General features: G+C 45.1%; 1 protein-coding gene across 1 annotated transcript in view; it reads left to right on the top strand.

Annotated features, from left to right (window-relative positions):
- The first annotated feature begins 10,503 nt into the window (after positions 1 to 10,503).
- The window catches only part of Kua (Plasmanylethanolamine desaturase Kua), a 136,922-nt gene continuing 129,437 nt past the window's right edge, over positions 10,504 to 17,988 (top strand). Inside the window, exon 1 of the mRNA XM_037435610.2 lies at positions 10,504 to 10,859. Within this exon, the coding sequence (XP_037291507.1) occupies positions 10,667 to 10,859 (193 nt within the window). The 5' untranslated portion in view covers positions 10,504 to 10,666. The remainder of the gene's footprint in view (positions 10,860 to 17,988) is intronic.

Genomic DNA, 17,988 nt, shown 5'->3' with positions numbered 1-17,988 from the left:
TGGGGGCTTCACCATTGATTATTTCTTTGCTCGTTGTCTTTTTTGATGTTTGCTTAGAGTTTGGTCCTAGTTTCTTTATTAGCATAATTGGGATGTCGTCATGACCTGTTGATGTGCTGAACCCTTTTCTCTGCCCTTTCCCACTCTAGTTGTCCCAGTGGAGCCACTGCACTAATTGGTCCACCCTCACCTGGTACGGTGCATGCAGCGCTTTCTTGGTGTTCAAATTTTTCTGTCATCATTGTTCTTTTATATTCCATTGCCTCGCCCCTTCAAGTCTAACTCCTTGTACTGTAGTTATAAACCTCTGTTCCATGCTTGTCTTATTACTCAGGGAATTGAGATGGTTCCAAAACTTTGCAGCTACTTTTCTATCCTTTTTGTTTACTTCTGCCATTCATTGGGCCCCCTTTCCTCTAATCTTTTTCACTGATCAGGTCGGACGCTTCCCTTCTGCAGCTCAAAAAATTTCACAGTATATCCACGGAGTGAATGATAATGAGAGGAGCAAATCGCTGGTGGGTTTCATCGCTAAACCGTGAACCATCCGCGAATATCGCCCATTACATCATCAAAGATGTGACAAACACCGTATACGTTTATACAAAAAATTTTATTATTCGTAAGTGGTAGCTATACCTCGCTTTCGTTCCCCCTTCATTATAACGGCTTTATGGTCGGTGAAGTGGTGGATCGGTGATGGGATGTAGGAGGATCTTTGCAAGGACGAAGTAGTGGGCAGTTTGCAAAGATAGAACTATAGGCGGTCACGTACAAACAAGGGATGGACACAGTGGGACAATTTATGGTTCTTTTAATGCGCACCTCCATGGATACACTTACACGACCATCTTGCATTTCATATTAGCTATTTGTCATCAGTATTTGCTTTATGGTTGGTGAAGTGGTGGATCGGTGATGCGTTGTAGTGAGATGTTTGCAAGGACAAAGTAGTGGGCAGTTTGCAAAGGAGGAACTATAGGGGGTCACATACATACAAGACCCACACTCACTCTCTCGATTTCGTGTCGATCGGTTGTGCCCCCACGATCTCTGACGACAGCGCAACTCTGGCTGACTGGGCTTGCCCTACGCCATCTCCCGACGCCGACAAGAGCTCTCGCCGAGTGGGGCCCCGTCCTCGGACTCCTGCGACCTTGTCCATCTTTCCTATCTCCGCCTTACTTCCGTCATTTTCTGTCTGTCGCTGTCCCTGCGCCTCGCTCTCTCCTTTCACTCTATCTTTTTACCGTTTTATCCTATCCTTTTAATCCTATCCTTTTAATCCCTCCTTTACCCCCACCCCTCCTGAGCTACTGTTGAGGTGTCCTCCCCCTGAGAGACAGATACGGGGCTCACTTTTCTCTTGTTTTCATTTAAAATCACTCAATCACTCACACGCCTTTAGAAGCTTCGCCCCTAAAAGTTATCCCATTTTCTTTTGACAACATTTTCAAGTTCACCTCTCTGTTTAGCATACCTGTGTTCCATGGAGGCATCCTAAAGTCTTACTATGGCTCTTTTATCTTCCTCATCACACCAGCTCTTGGGTTTGTGTCTCCTTTTTTGGGGTGACTTGTCATGTACCTTAGCGAGCTCTAGCTCAGTCTAATTAGATTCGTGTACGTCCACACTGGTTTATTATCCTCAGTGATTAATTTCTCAATTTGTTTAGTAGCTATTTCTATTTGCCTTTCTGAATAAAAGTTACACTGCAGTTTCCCATCTTGTCTCTTTCCCACTTTCATTGCTCTTCCAAAACTTAGTTTGGTGAATTTGTGATTGCTACCCAGACTTATGGAGCCACATTCATCTATGTGCATTCCCCTGAGCCTATCATACATCCTATGCGACATCATTGCATAACATATCGTCGACTGCAGCTTTCTCACCTCCCATGTTATCTGCCCTTCACATTTCTCGGTACTGTTGCTAATGATTAAATCATGCCTTTTACACATATCCATTAGCATTCTGCCTGCTGGGTGAGTGTATCCATCCATATCTTCTATGTGCACATTCATATCTCCTGATATAATTACCTCGCACTCTTCTCCTAGTTCGTCAATGTCATTTTCTATACACTGCACCATTTCTTGGTTTTCCTCTCTGGCTGTTGTCCCTGTCCACAAGTATACAAAACCCAGGAGTGGCATCTTCCCTGCCACTTTCCCTTTTAGCCCTAAATGTTCTCTGCACTCCTAGTTTACCCTTTGCCAGTCTGTACTTTAATGAATGAATGCCCCAATACCACCCCCCTTTCAAGCAGCCTTCCGTTCTATTACAATATTCCCTGCATAGTCAGGATTGCTAGGTGGTTGTTTCATGTCCCTAAGATGTGTTTTTACAAACCCATATACCATCAGCTTCTCCTCCCTTAGCTGTCCTTCTATCTCTCCCCACTACATCTTATTCCTGCCATATTTTTAGTATACCCTACGTCTGAATTAGCTCGGCCCTCGTGCCTACGTCGATTTCTCCCCCGGACTCTACGTGTCTTAGATATTGGTGCCACTTTGGAGTAGTATCTGCCGATACCACCTGTCAAGGAGTCTTTCTGGTTGTTTTCCTTATTACTAGCTATCCTGGACGCCGAAGGGCCCGCGTGTCCCCCAAAAAAGCTACTGCGCATCCTGCAAGTCGCCAACCCACTTCATGACCTAGCCTCCTATCGAAGTGAATTCTGTCTTGTTAAAAACCACCCCACCTATGCACCTTTTTGTTTATTTCCACTACCTCAGAGCCTTTCTCTCGACTCATCTGCCATATCTCTTCGTTTGCGTCGACAACCGCTCTTTGCAGGTTGCTGTCACGCACCGGTACCTCCGGTATCGTGCATATCACTGCCTGTACCTGAGGGGAAATGGCGCGCGTGTCATTGACCCCCTTCGCCAGTGTGGTTGCTAGTCCTACCGAATTTTCATTTAAGACATTGTTCAAACCGCCCGCAATTATCACGAAGTTTCGTCCATCAGCGTTAATTCTGAATTTTGCGCTCGCTTGCCTAATGACTGCTTTTAGCTTGCGTCCTTGGAACGTCCCTACTGAAACCCTCTTGTCACCTCTTACCCTTTCTTTAATTGCTTCTGCGCATCGATTTACATTCGAGTCTTCGGCGATTATCACGTGCTCTGACTTTTCAGCTAGAGTGTCCCGCACCTGAAAGTTATTTAAACCTGTGACTCTGGAAACCTAGAGTTACTGTATATGCTACCTTTAGGTAGCAGAGTTGCGCATATCTTTTCTTTCGTCGCTATTCGGCAAGCGCTGTCACTTGGTGCAAAGTGATGTCAAATTTTCAAATCTACGCGGCGAAGCCAACATTACGTGCATGATGGCGCGACGCCCGCGCCGACTTCATTGTGACAGCCTTTATGGGCTTTTCGCTCTTACTTATACTTCTTAACACATGTTCGGGTCTTTACAGAACGTAAACCTTTATCTAACGTAAACTACCCGCCTGAAAGGCTTCCCGTTTGCGGCGATATCTCGCAAATCCACCTTTGTTCGTAGGAACTCGCGATATCCGCACTGCAGAGACTCCAGACATCTAGTAAAAATGAGCAGAAGTTCGAGCACGAATAGTGATTCTATTGTTTCAGCTGGATTACCAAAGCTAAAACGACCAGAACATCTAAGCAGCAAACGTGTTAGCCCTCGACAGACTGAATATGTAGCACCACCTAGCGGGGTCAAAGTGTACCGAGCAATCACAAAAATTGTTTTTGCAGAAACACTAAATTGCATGTCTGGTCTAAAAACCGTGCTGTGGCGTTATTGCTTTTTAATCTATTTCACCTCACTCAGTTAATTGTTGAGTTTACCTTCCCCAAAGTACCATATTTTAATGAAAGACTGCTAGAAAGGTTTTTCTCACGGAGGAAGGAAAAATAGGAGAGGGCATGTCCAGCCGGCGCGCTACGTGAAAAGTGTGGAGGAAATAACATCATGGCGGCCGTATTCACTGGGCACAATGGCGGCGTTGCTATGGTTACGTGTTGCGCAGTGTAGCTGGTCTAGCAGTGAGCGGCAGCGGCTGGCGGCGGCATGTGTGCCTCCGCAGATCTCGTGCTGAGCCGTGGCGGATAATATCCGTGCTCTGTGCCGCGTTATTGGTTACGCAGCGTTCTCCTGGCAGTTACTGTACTCTTGTAGCAACGTTTACAAATCCTTTTGTTCATCACGGGATTTCAACAGTGCGTAGAACAAGTGCATATCCATGAGTCGTGCGGTGGATGAAGCAAATAGTGTTAAGCGAAATTACGTTGGGCACCATGACGAAGCGGAACGACGACAGTCAATGGCGGTTGGGCATTGCTCCTGCTTGTGACAACGGACGACGCTGTTGAGCCTAGCAAGACGCAATGAGGACCATGTGCACATACGTAGTTTCGTGTTGTGTGTGTACCATAACAACTTGCATGTGCGTGTTAAACACCTTTTCTGTTCCCTAGTATTGCATGTATCTCAACGTAACAGCAACCGCGTTCAAGTGTCACTTGCAGCGTGCTCAAAGTCACCACGGTCGCAGAATGCTGACGCCGGTGAGTTTCACGCGGAACACGGGCACAGTGGCCGGGCGCTGTGTCGGCCTCGTGTCGGAATGCAACCGTAGAAGAAGGCGCATGACCGATCGTGTTGTCTGTACTGTGGCTGAATCGATGACGTGAAAACACTCGCCGTTGTCAGTGCATCTAGCGCGCGTTCTCTTGTACTTGCTTCGTTGTCGGCGAGTTGTTACTCGCTGTTAATACTCGGACGAAATGATTTCGCCGAAGGTGTCGCGCTGGCCCGGAGTTTTGAGCCCCGTTCTACTAGTTTCGGATCACCACTACACGCGCGCTGCGCAGCTTACGTGCTTTCCGAGCCAGAGAGAGATTCGCGCCTTCTGTTTTACATTCGGATGTAAACACAGAGGAGAATTTGTTCAGCCAATATGGCTGACTTCCGGCTTCACAACGAGTGACGTCAGAGCCTCTTTTTTAAAGTTTTTTTTCTTCCTCCATGGTTTTCCTAGTGTCGTGAACGGGTGCCTTCCCAAGCGGTGGTGGAAAAATCAGATCGGGAGATGATTTAGACTCCAACCAAAAGTTTTGACGAAACCCGACGTTTCGAAACAGACTTGGTTCCTTCCTCAGGGGTGACTGCGGGACTACGTAGCAGCGATGTTTTCAAAGCAATTGCGGGGCTGATAATGACCCCCCGCTCTCTCTCTCGTTTTGCCGTGGAGCGCAGTCCATGTGTATACACTGGGGGAATGGTTCCGAGAGAGCGGTTGATGTTATGGGTTGTCCTCTGTATGTGCCGCGACTTGAGTAATAAATAACCTTCTCTTCCAGTTCGGCTCGCTTTCAAGGATGACCATCGCTTCGAAATTTTACATTCAAGAAATCAGATTTTATATGCAACGCGGCGCTGTTAGTTGCTGGCGAGTGACGGTGGAGGTTGACGACGGGGTGAAGCTGGCAGCAGCGAAACCACGTGCCTGCCGCAAAACTGCTTACCGAAACACTTATTTTAACTACAGATATTATCGCTAATTATCTTTTCATCAGAGATATAAAAAAATAAAAATATGTTTTTTACTATTCACATATATCTCTACAGATGCACAAACTAGGATGGCATCTACCTCACAATGCAGTTTTACCAGTGCTCCCCCTCCCAATCAAGGTGGATGTCTCAGCAGACGAAGGCTGGAATGTTGAACAAGTAATTGCCAGACTAATAAAGCACCAACGAAAAAAAAGTGCAACAGAGTACGCTTTTTTTTTAGCTGTCTGTACCAATCATTAATTTGGTAAACATACCCGTTTTATTGTGCTATCTACGCACGCAGAAAACAGCTGCGACAAAGTTCCTTGAAAATGCGCGTGTCATTTGGTTAGGTGTGTGCAGGTAGAAGGGGTGGGGGGCGCCAAATCTGCCCCATATATTAGATTACTTGGGAGGGAAGCTGCTGCGATGAACCTCCGCCCTCCTCCAAAGTAGATGTTTGAGCTGACAAAGGCTGGAATGGTCATAAATAAATAGTAACTGCTGGATGGCTAAAGCAACAAGAGAAAAAAGTGCACAGGCAACAGGCCGCATTTTTTTTTAAATTTTAACCGAGTTAATTGTCTTTGCCAATTGTTAATTTTGGAAATGCACCCACTTTATTGTGATCTTCTGCGTACGCAGAAAAGAGCAGCAACAAAGCTCTTTGAAAATCAGTATGTGAAGCCTAGGTCGTACGTGGAAGGAAATTGGGACAGCCGCCTTCACGGCGGGGGGGGGGGGGGGGGGTCCTGTTAGAATTTTGTTTTTGCAAAGTCTCGTTTCAAATAAGGGCACTGAGAAATCAAAGTTAGCATTCAGCTAGTGCTTGGCTTTTACTTATTGTTCTACCTTACTTATTATGTTAATGTAAGTACATATATTTTGTTTGTCGCAGGGAGTTCCTAATATGTTCAATACTTATTCGTGTGTTGTCTGCTGATATCTTTTTTAATGAATTTTTTATTATGTAGTGTTTGTTTCATTGAGGTGTACCTGTCCTTTTTTTTTTTCACTGTTGTTGGAGAGCACTAGAATCAATGTTGCAGAGTACTAGAATCATCATGTGCAGTGGCACACGAGCGGATTTCTCACGTGGTTTGTACGTTGTTTGTCACGAGGTATATGAACCGAACTTTCGCTCTCTGTGTGTGTGTGTGTGTGTGTGTGTGTGTATGTGTGTGCGCACGCTCTTAGATGTTAGCAGACGTGCGAATTCTAACATGCTAATTCAATAGCAGAACGTGCGAATTCATTTCTATTGAAGCTTAAGCTTCAATAGAAATGTTATTCTCTGGCCTGAGTTTAGCTTAGCACACGTTCGAAGAGTCACCCTGTAATACGATTTAATGTGGCCTGTCTGGCTCAAACTCTGTCTGGCTTTCTCCAATAAAACAAACCTCTGCCTATTGAAAATTATCGTAGTGATCGACTCTGGCGAGGTCTGTTCCGGCGGGTACTTGTATGACCACTGCTAATCCATTAATCCCATCGCCGAGCCAACTTGAAACACTCGTGGCCGAGATTCCTGCCCAAGATCTTACAGAGTGCCAAAGCCTTGAGATACATCGAGACATGTTTTGTTTTCTTCCGTATGCAGACATTATTCATTGTAAAAGCGCCCAGGAATAATATTGTGATAGTAGCAGCGCTTATATCGTCACGTACACAAATGCCTGGCGCAAACTCGTCGTCACGTAATACCAACTTTGGTAAATGTGAAGCCAGCGAGCGAAACAGCCGCGGGCGCACCATGAGCGTAGCATGTAGTCATGTTTTACATGGCACGCATGTCATGATCATCATGTTTGGACGTGTCATTTACCTTCGTCGTTTGTTTGTGTCACGTAATATCAAATTTGTTGTATGTGAAGCTAGCGAAAGGGCCGCGAGCACATCATGAGCAAGACATGTCATGTTCTTACACGACACGCATGTCATAATTATCATGTTTGGGCATGTAGTTTACCTTCGTCGTTCGTTTGCGTCATGTAATAACAAACTTGGTGTATGTGAGGCTAGCGAAACGACCGAGAGCGCATCATGAGCGTGGCATGTAGTCATGTTCTTACATGACATGCATGTCATGATTTCCATGTGAGGGCCTGTCATTTAAGTTCGTCATGCAGTCATGTCATACTATAGCAGTTTTGCTATATGTGATGTGAACGAAACCACCGCAGGAGCAGCAAGACCTTGACATGTAAATCATGACATACATGTCATGATTTTCATGTTATGACTAGTGCAGTTATGCTAGTCAGACAGTTATGTTATTCCATACCAATTTTGGTATAGATCCCATTATCCAAATGGCTAGGAGAGCTAAAAGTCATAGGCGGCTGGATAGATGAATAGACAGATACGGTCAAACTCGCCGAAGTTCGCTAAGAAATACTTCGCATTTAAAACAACCATAGGCGTATCAGCCAAGAGGGCAAGGGGGGCTGAGCCCCCCCCCCCCCCCCCACACACACACACAGTTTCGTTAGTGCCCCAAGGTCGCTCTTGGCTGCAGGCTGGTAAAACTAACAAGTAAGGCAACACTTTCGCTCCTTGTCCTGTATAGTATTGCAGAGCAGGCAAGCGTTAAACAGGGACCCTATAATATTACATCACTTCTCGATGCTTTTATTCTGCAATGACTTGTTGATGCAGTTACCGATGGGAACAAGCAGATTGTTTATGGACCGGTCAAAGCATTTGCTGCTTTCGGAAAATAATTTTCTTAGAAAAGAATATATCATCACCACTGCTTTGTCGAAGCTTTTGCGAGCCGATGAGTGTGACGAATTGTTTCTGGTGTATAATTGTTTACGTATTGAAATGCCAAAATTTTTTTCTGCTTTAATATCTGGTAAACCTGATCCTTGCTTATGGTAATTTGGAGCCATTGCGGCAGCTTGCTAAGTGGCCACGCATGAATCAGTGAACTCGAGCTCAGTAGGAAGCTCAGCTTCTAAGCTTGCCCCACAATTTCACCCATCGGACCAGGGAGAAGGTTAAATACCGTGGTTTATATCACCATGGAGGCTTAATTAGGAATCGTGCTAGTTGTTTTTCACTCAGCTTGAATTGTATTTTACAAATCAAAACACATCTCGGACAGCAAAAAAGTACGCACGTGAAGTTCTGCTTATTTCTCTCTATTCCTCTTTCTCTCAGCAAGTATGACCTCAAAAAGATGTATACGTGCACAAACAACTAAACACGGTTATGCTACAAGTAGAAATGTTTTATTAAACTCATAATCCATCTTGCCAGCTGCTATATGTAGCCGCTGTTTATGTGATTGGCAGCTAGCCGAAATTCATTTAGATTGAGATGGTCTCTGGCTTTGTGACGTCATATAACAAGCAGGCAATTTTGTGGCTTACAGAAAATTTTAAATGCCGAAGAACCAATGCCAAACAATATGCCGAATCGAAAATAGTTTAGTCTTTTATTTTTTACGTGGTCGTACATAAGTGGTCAGCACGTGATGTGTCATTTTCGCGTCATATTTGTTGCCTCGCGTAACAATCTGGTACTGTGTGCATGACAACATTCTCTCAACATATTCAATATTCTTACACCAATATTTTCTCAACGTTCCCCCCAAGCTGCTCATTGCAGCTTTTTTGCCTGGTCTCCTCGCAACCTTGTTGCGCAATAAACTCAATTCTATTCAATATACAGCTAATGACCATTTCTGAAGGAGACAACGAGAGATTGTTGAACGTTATAACCACCCAAATTTTGTTACTTCAAAGGAAAACTTTGTTTACACCGATTGTATTGCTGGATTTATGCAGGCGCCTAGGGGCCCGTTAAGAAATTTTGGTACAAATACAATTAAAGTAAACAATGTACTATGCCCCTAACACCACAAATTATACATATTTATAAAAAAGGGTTGAGAAGTCGACAATAAGTTATTAACAGAAATAAAACAATAGCAACATTATTAATTGCACCCTTCAGATACACTATTCAGACTATCAGTAAATAAGGCAAGTTATAATACAGGCATGCTTGAATATGCAAGATAGTGCAATTCTTATGGAAAAATATAACAGCAATCATTGCTTGAAAAACATAGTTCATCCCTTCGTCCGAAGAATCGGCATATAACACGAAAATAAAACTCGCCTTTAAAGGGGTAATTAAATTTTTACCGTACTTTGATAAAGAAGCCTTTGCGAAATGTATGTTTCGGTGTTTAGCAGCTATGGCCCCGTCCAACGCGGGTGTATCTATCCCGACGACTAACATCCATGATAAATTTATTAAACTATTGTGATTTGTAGATGTTAACCGCCAAAGCATAATCAGAGAAAGCGGCGTGATAGCAATATGAGCGTCGCATATTGAACGCGGAAACAGGATAAGGGTGCCATTCCTTGGCCTGTTAAAGTGTGATTAAACTTACTGGTGTGTGTGTGCGTATATATATATATATATATATATATATATATATATATATATATATATATATATATATATATATATATATATATATATATATATATATATATATATATATATATATATATATATATATATATATATATATATATATATATATATATATATATATATATATATATATAATCCCTGCTGACGAGTGAGGTAAGTTTGCCTCACTCGCAAAAGGAGTTGGTACGCCCTTTAAAACAACCATTATCTTGACCTACCCGCTGAAAGAGCTCTCCTGATCTCTCTACAACTACTGGCGCCCTCTTCGCGAAATGTGGCGACAACTGTCAACAAGCACTGCGCCGTAGCGGCGCCACATATTTTTTTCGGTGTTATTTGATGTTCCTAAAAAAATTTGTGTTCATTAAATGTGATGTTTTTTTTATTACCCACAAAACTTGTCACGCGTAAAAAATATAAATATATACTTTGGTGCGTAGAGTTACATACAACTAGGCCAGATGGCGCTCACCTCCACCTATTTACGACTTCGCATGTTAGAGGCGCGGTCTGTATTATATTCCCTCTCCGTTGGGGAGCAGCGCCTCTGCTTGCAAATGAGGTTGTGATAGCGAAGCGTGCGGGCAGACCGGTCCGTCTTCGAGTTCGGCTCTTCGTTTCTTTCTGTTTCTTTAATTTTTGAAGGTTTTTATTTCGACCGTCTCGACTTCAAATGGCAATGGCGTGCAATCTATTACCCCCCGTCAAAACTGAAAAACAGATTCTCGAAAACTCAATGCCCGAAGACGACCCGAACAGCAACTCGGACACATATCAACCGAGCGACGCAGTCGACGGCCAGCTGAAGCCAAGGTGGGGCCCACACCACGCTGGCGCTCGAGAGCTGGCGGGACTTTACACCCGAGGTGAGAGGAGCCCGGAGAAGCATCCTTCGTTCTTTTCGGCACCCGTGTCATGCCGAGTGCGACACAAGCAGCCCCCCTTGTTAAACTGCGTGACCACATACTGCCACTTTCTTCCGAAGCAGTCGCGTCGATTCTCTGCTGGTGCGTTTTAAAACGGGCACCAAATGTGACCTTGTTAAAAGCTGTCTGCTAGGCGGCCTTTCGTATCGGCATTACAAACTGTCACGGCGCAGGTTGAATAGGCTGCGGCAGCGCAGGTAGCTTTGTCCGATGCGTCTATCGGGCATGTCCCGGAGCTGTTGTCTGCACGCGCCCACACGACCGGCGAGCGTGTGGACTGCGTCGTAGCTGTCAGTGTGCCCAATGCCGGCTTCGGTGGCAGGGTTGGGCCGGTATGAATCATCGTGGCAGCTTTCCTTATATACACCTCTGGGTGGTTGACGGTTGTGGGACCTACCGCATTACTTTCCTCTGTTTCACTTCAGTGCGCGCCTGCAAGATTTAGGATCAATTTTGACGCTTCAAACAGCGCTGTTAGTGGCAGTACCACGCCGCTTGCTTTCATTCATCATCTGACTGCGTACACACATAGGTCACCAAAATAGATTAATGTATAAACTGTCTCGCTACGCAGATCAGTCGGGTTGTTCACGTTAATCACTTGTGTGTGTGTGCTTGGGCGAAGAACGATACGGAAAATACTTTCCAACGAAGAACGGTTTTCTGACTGCGAAAGTGCCATGCAACAACTAATTTCCTAATGATTTGTGCTTTATTATACGCGCTGCTCGTTAATGTTTCCCGCTGCAACGGTTCCCAGATGTTTTAATTGTTTATATTCATCATTAAAACAAACGTCAAGTCCATCGTATGTCATCGCCTTTGTCTGGCTACTTTACGATGGTGCTACTGTTTTCATGTGGATTCGAACGTGAAGGTAAACCGTTTTATACCAGTGTCACTCGGGCAATCTTTATCGCGATCAGGGCCGACCCGGATTTCACTCGAAACGAGATAAAGACGGTCGAATTCGGTGCCTGGTGATCTGTCTCCGTAATGCCGATTTGGCTAGCGTCTGCGCCAAGTTCGACCCCGATTAGGCTGTACCGTGTAGCAGTGACGAATTGGTTATCGCAATCAAGACACCGGTATAGGGAAGCATTGAGAGAAGACACGCACGGGCTATGACTTGTTGGAGAAAAAGTGCAGCTTCAAACGCTCGAATCATTTCTATATGAAGTTCATGAAGAAATTATGGTGCTTATCTAGTGGAATGATATTTATTGATCAAAGTATTGTTACTTCTTCATCGATCACTTTCATACGAGAACAAATTATAATTCAAGCAACAATGTGATTACGTCTCAAAACTAAACGCCACGGCTGTCTTGAACTTTTTTTTCTTGTAAATTCCTTGCCTACTATAGCTGCTCCTGGGCTTCCTTTCCGTTCGACAGTTTTCGCCGAGTAAGTTAGGCCGATCTTGTAGTCAGTGGGTCTAACCTGGAAGTACTGCAATCAAATGAACAGCTCATGACATGTGTTAGGACCATACTTGCACCATGCCACAGATTCGCCAGAGTTTAGGCAGATTCTGCTCAGGCAGATTCTCTCAGGCAGATTCTGCGGGAGACTTATCGTATATAGCTACGCTGCATCTCTTTGTGCTTCTCCCGATCATCTGTGGCGGGAAAGACGTGAAGAGCATATCTGGGAAATGCCGCCCGGATTAATCATGTGTTTGTCGCGGGTGTGAGCGTCGCATGTCGGTACGCACAACGCTGTTCACAATGCTTGCGACAAGTCATCGCTGCGTCCGAGTTGCGTGTAACGTGACCTCTTGAACTTGTTTGCGTTAAATGCAGAACAAAAAAGAAAAGAACTAAAGTGCAGTTGTTTCTCTTTGCCTTTCATTATATTGAAATAATCGCATGGTTCGCTTAACGTTGATCCCACAGCAAGTGCGTTCGAGTTTCCGTACTTGAAGAGTATTCACCTATATATCTAATAATTTAAACTGATTAGCCGCTTTTACAACAGCGCAATGGTTTCCTCGGCTGCAGCCCTTATACGCATCGCGCACTTTCGCTTTATCCGCATCTGGCTGAAAGGCTGCATCGTTACTTGCCATATCTCATTTAACGTGCAGAAATATTTGCTGCGACCGGAACATTGCGTAGCCGCTGCTGTTTCTGATCTGGATCGAGAGACAGACGCATCGATAAGGGGCTGCGGGGTTTGCTAAACGCGCTAACAGCCGTTGAAAAAAAAAAGAAATAAAAAAATTCAATCTGCGGCTGCTTTAGAGGTACACTGAAGATAAGGACATTTTTAATCGTACAAGTAAAAGTAGTTACCTGCACGCTTGCCCCGACAGCGCGGGCGGCGATGCCACCTTGAAATTCCCGCGCCAATCATCGGGACCTCAGATTTTGACGGCATCAACTAGGACCTAACCGGTAAAAATGGATTAAGTTGTCCTCTGAGAAGAACAGAGACGCAACATACCAAGCTTCAGAAAATTACGCTGAGCCTTTGTCGCCAAAATAGGAACAATACACTTCAACATCCATGTCCTCGCCAAGCAGCTGGGATTTAGGCGGGAAACTTAAAATTGATGCTTTGGCTTTGATATTTAAGGTGGGAAAATTAGTATATATATATATATATATATATATATATATATATATATATATATATATATATATATATATATATATATATATATATAGTTCAGTGGGGGCGGGCACATTTCCCGCGGCAAATTTGAAATTCACAACCGTGCACTTGTTTGTGCAGTGCTACGGTTTGTAACTCGGCGTGTAGGCAGCTGTTGCCGCGCATTATCAGGGGATCGAAAAATTACGTGATTTCGAACAGAGCGTCGTGATCGACCACAGACGAACTCTACGGCTCCACGTGCTGGAGCGAGGATTTCTCGTCAGCGTATATTATTATTATTATTATTATTATTATTATTATTATTATTATTATTATTATTATTATTCCTACTATAGTACTTGCAATATATCTCCGGGATGGGCCCAAACACGCCTTCTTTTCAAGGGAAGTGTGTAAGCTGCCGCGAACACCAACTATAGGGGGCCTACAGCTTCGCTTTTATATTTTTGTCGTGCGCGGAAAGCTCCATAACGCGTTCGTCGTTTTTCACGTGGATTGCGTGTCACCGTGTGCATGTGGGGGTGCTTGCTTTATGCAGGTGGTTGCTCACATGTATACTGCAACGTGCCAGGAAGCAAATCCTCTGCAAATCTTCTGCAGCTTTTTAAAGTGATCGCAGGTGACGTGCGTCACAGGGAAACGCTTACGAGCTCAAGCCGCGGTGCTGGCTGTGCGGTTTATTGGGCTGCGTGGCGAAGACCCCAATGAGCGGGTGCCGCAGTTCAGTTAACACGCAGCGCATCGACGACAAAGCGTATGCACTGACCGGCCGCCAACACGTCAGCACTTGCTTGGCGCCCTTTTGTCACGTTTAATCCATAATGGCGCCGAAAAAGCGCCCGCGTAGTTTTTGATATTTGCACACTCCAAAATGTCGGGCGACCGTTATTATCTTTATCTCGGTTGCCACACGCAACGTAGCGGCAGTAATACATGCGGCTGTGTTCAGTAATTGTCACACAACTGCCATTTTCCGTCAGCGCGGCCACATATAAATATGTGATGACGTTTAAAGAACACCCAACGCCATGGAGACGACAATGCGCTTGTTGACGTATACTATCCGCCATTTTACACTCGAGCTCGCAGTTTACGAGGAGAGGTTATGTGGACGCGGGCACTCCCTACTGTATTCGGCAAAGATAGCCGAATTTAGCGTCTTTCTGGTCATGCCGTTTTGCTCCTGTAATGATGTTATCATGCATGATGGCTACCGCTACGAATCGGCAGAATGGAGACGAGCTTTATCTCTTTTCAATAGGGAAGCGATTACCTTCTGGATGTCTTCTGTACATCGTCCATGAAAGCGTGTCTTGTAAATTTGTACAAGTCTATGCCGTATATAATCAGTTTAGCCGGAAAAAAAAATTCGTTTCTGTACAATATATAATATTAATTGTGCGTCATAACCGTCGTTCGCTGACATTCCGGTCGTATATATGACACATGTTTTGTGCCTGAGGTTGTATTGTCCCGCTGTTCTGCAGATGTGACCGTTGTAATGAAATCTGCCGCGCTTCGCCGTGTAATGAGCCAATCGGATGTCGCATAGAAGGCGAGACTTTTTTTTTTTGTAAATAACGTGAGCTGGCCCGTGCCGTTCTGAAATCCCGTGTTCCCTTCTATAGCAAGGCACGAATGCCACGTTGGAAGATGTGGAGGTCGATCGGCTGTCAGCGAGGTGTGCCCGTTGAACGACGTCAACAGCTGCCTGCAGTGCATGCTGTTTGTGCATTGCTCTTGGTGCCAGCATCTGCAGCCGTCGACAAGCGTCAGCAGCTGTGCGATGCACCGCCTGCGTCACTTGTTGTTGGCAGGCGCGACGTGCGCATTCGTAATCGCTGCAGAGGAAGCGTCATTTGATGCCGCCTTGTCTGGCCACTGCATGTACTCCGGATCAGGCATATAGCAACTGCAGCGGGCGAAAGTTTGTGTCGGTGGTGGGTGAAACTACACAAGATGGTCTATGTGAACGCTTTGCAATAATATTATACATCAGTGTTTTTAATTATTTTATTTCGGGCGCAGTGACCACTGTCTTATTTTCGTCCGGTGCTGAGGATAGCAACACCTCTGTAAGAACAACACAAAGCAAGCAAGGCCGTAGACATACTCTGTGGTTACCTCGTTCTTCAAGCTGATCTGTCATTCGTATGACATATCGAAGCAGTGCCAGTAAGCGCACTATTATTACGCGCAATAAAATAATTTCCTGCATGGAACCTAAACACGCAATGCCTGACAAAGCACAATGAACTCTTGATGCAATAGCGCGCGTGTTATCTTTAACGAAGGCTTTGAATTAATTATTTGACGCGGCGCAGCATAACCCTTCATGTCGTGGTGTGTCATCAACAAGCACGTTGCCATTCGACCTCGTGACATCGTTGCTGTTGATGCAGTGTGTATCCATCTGGTCGGTTATTAGCATTTCGACACATGTGAGCGGTGTATTGAACGAACACTGCATGAGGTTGTACGTCACTGCTTGGGTATATGATCAAAGCAAACACGATTGTACGGGATTGGGAACTGTATTCTCTTGACGTTATGTGCGCGTTAGATCTGCAAAATTTTTATTTTATCGTTTCTTTTTTTGTTTAATATGCATGGTAAACCCGTATCTGCCGTAGTCTAAAATTATTTTGCTATAGGCTTTAGCCATCAGAAATATTTAAAAAAATTGACGTTAAACGCGATAAAATTGATAACATTTCGCTGTCCTGGTGAGCTGTTCGGTGCTTCTGTTGTCTGAGTTATGACTGGACAGTCGCACTCGTGGCGCCTTGCACAATTTCCTTTAATTTAAATTTTCAATTTTTCGTCCTATTTACGTGAAGGCGCCCCTTGTGAGCAACTAAATGCTTCCTGCATATAACTTTTCAACGTGATAGAATCTGCACAGGTGCAGCGCTCATAAAAAATTTGTCTCATACAGACTCTGGCAGAAATGAGAAATGCGTTGGCCGGGATGTGCAGCTTCAATATCTACCCGTACCAACATCACTATCGATGACATCAGAATGGTTTTTAATATCTATATCGGTAGCACGCATTCGTTACTTGTATCGCTTCTAATTTTCGATTACTGCAACAGTGTGAAGCAATCCGTTTTCTTGTGACGAGTTGTACCCATGTGACACTGACCAGTATAATTCAGTGCGATTATGAGCGCGTCCACTTACGCCCCCGAAATATCTTGGGCGGCGTGCTGCTACGCGAGAAAGAGAAGTATATACACTTTGGAAATGGTGGCAATGGCGATAGGCAATTAAAATCCTCAGCAAATATTTCTTATTTGAGGCAATATCTTTTAAATAAAATTTTTTTACTGCCGTAAGCATGAATTCATCATCAGCTTCGACTATGATCACTGCTGGGCAAAGGCCTCTCGCATATGTTCCGCCATTCAACCCGGTCCTGTGCACCTGCTACCATCTTATACCTGCAGGCCTGATTTTCTGTATCTCTCTCGCGCTTTCTCGGAATCCAGTCGGTTACCTTTAATGACCGGCGGTGATCGGCGAGTGCGTTCGCAAAACTCGCTTTCCTGCATCGGAGTGCGCAGCCTATGTAGAAGTCCGAAAATAAACAGGTTATTATCGGCAGTTGAGTATATAGTACGAGGCAGCCTCTAGAATAAAGTTTAGGTACAAACGCGGCGGATGCTGCTATTGCATGCCCCCGTCAGGGGCATGCAATAGTGCAATCCCTTGAAGTGCGATCCCGTAGAACGGGGGTATTAGTTTTCTTCATTCATGTTTGTGCTGTTATACTTATTGCCTCTTGGCTTGCCAGCGAACAGTACTGAAGTTTAGCCTGTAAAATACCTGGGGAATTTCGAAGTTTGCTCATGCACACCAAGCGATTTATTGCTGCATATTACTGTTTTTTTTTTTAGTTGAAACACAGCTTGAATGTCTGTGTGATGTTTAGGATGGTTCGAGCACTTCCACTACTGTGCAGCGGCGCAGGAAACAGACAGGGAGACATGTTGAAACGTTTATATGCAAAAGGAAGACTATGAAAAGTCAGTGATGTGGACGCCGTTGGGACGACCACCACGGCACATGAGGAAGAAGAGTCCCGTAGACTCACGACTTCCGAGCAGCGGTGACGTCGTCTAGGAGATGCCTAGACCAGCGCGACCTCGGACCTTGTTTCCGAGCTCTTGATCACCGCCCGGGCGTAGCGGTTCCACGTGCGGGTTCTGGCCAGCACAGCACCGTCTGTGCCGTGCTGAAATGCTGCTCGCCACAGCTGTGGTCCATCAGCTCAGTCACCGGTGTTCCTCGCCTTGGCCAGGGCACCGCCAGGTACCCTTGGGTGCACAGCTCATGAGCTCGGCACCGCTCGGCGATCCTCGATTCAGCCAGCAACTCCCCTGGCACCTGGATCCTCGGCCACCCTGGACCTTGCACGGATCCGTGGTCCTCCGTGCACACGC

This window comes from Rhipicephalus microplus, chromosome X (assembly GCF_043290135.1).
Source record: "Rhipicephalus microplus isolate Deutch F79 chromosome X, USDA_Rmic, whole genome shotgun sequence".
Taxonomy (NCBI): domain Eukaryota; kingdom Metazoa; phylum Arthropoda; class Arachnida; order Ixodida; family Ixodidae; genus Rhipicephalus; species Rhipicephalus microplus.
This window is presented reverse-complemented; position numbering and strand designations above follow the sequence as displayed.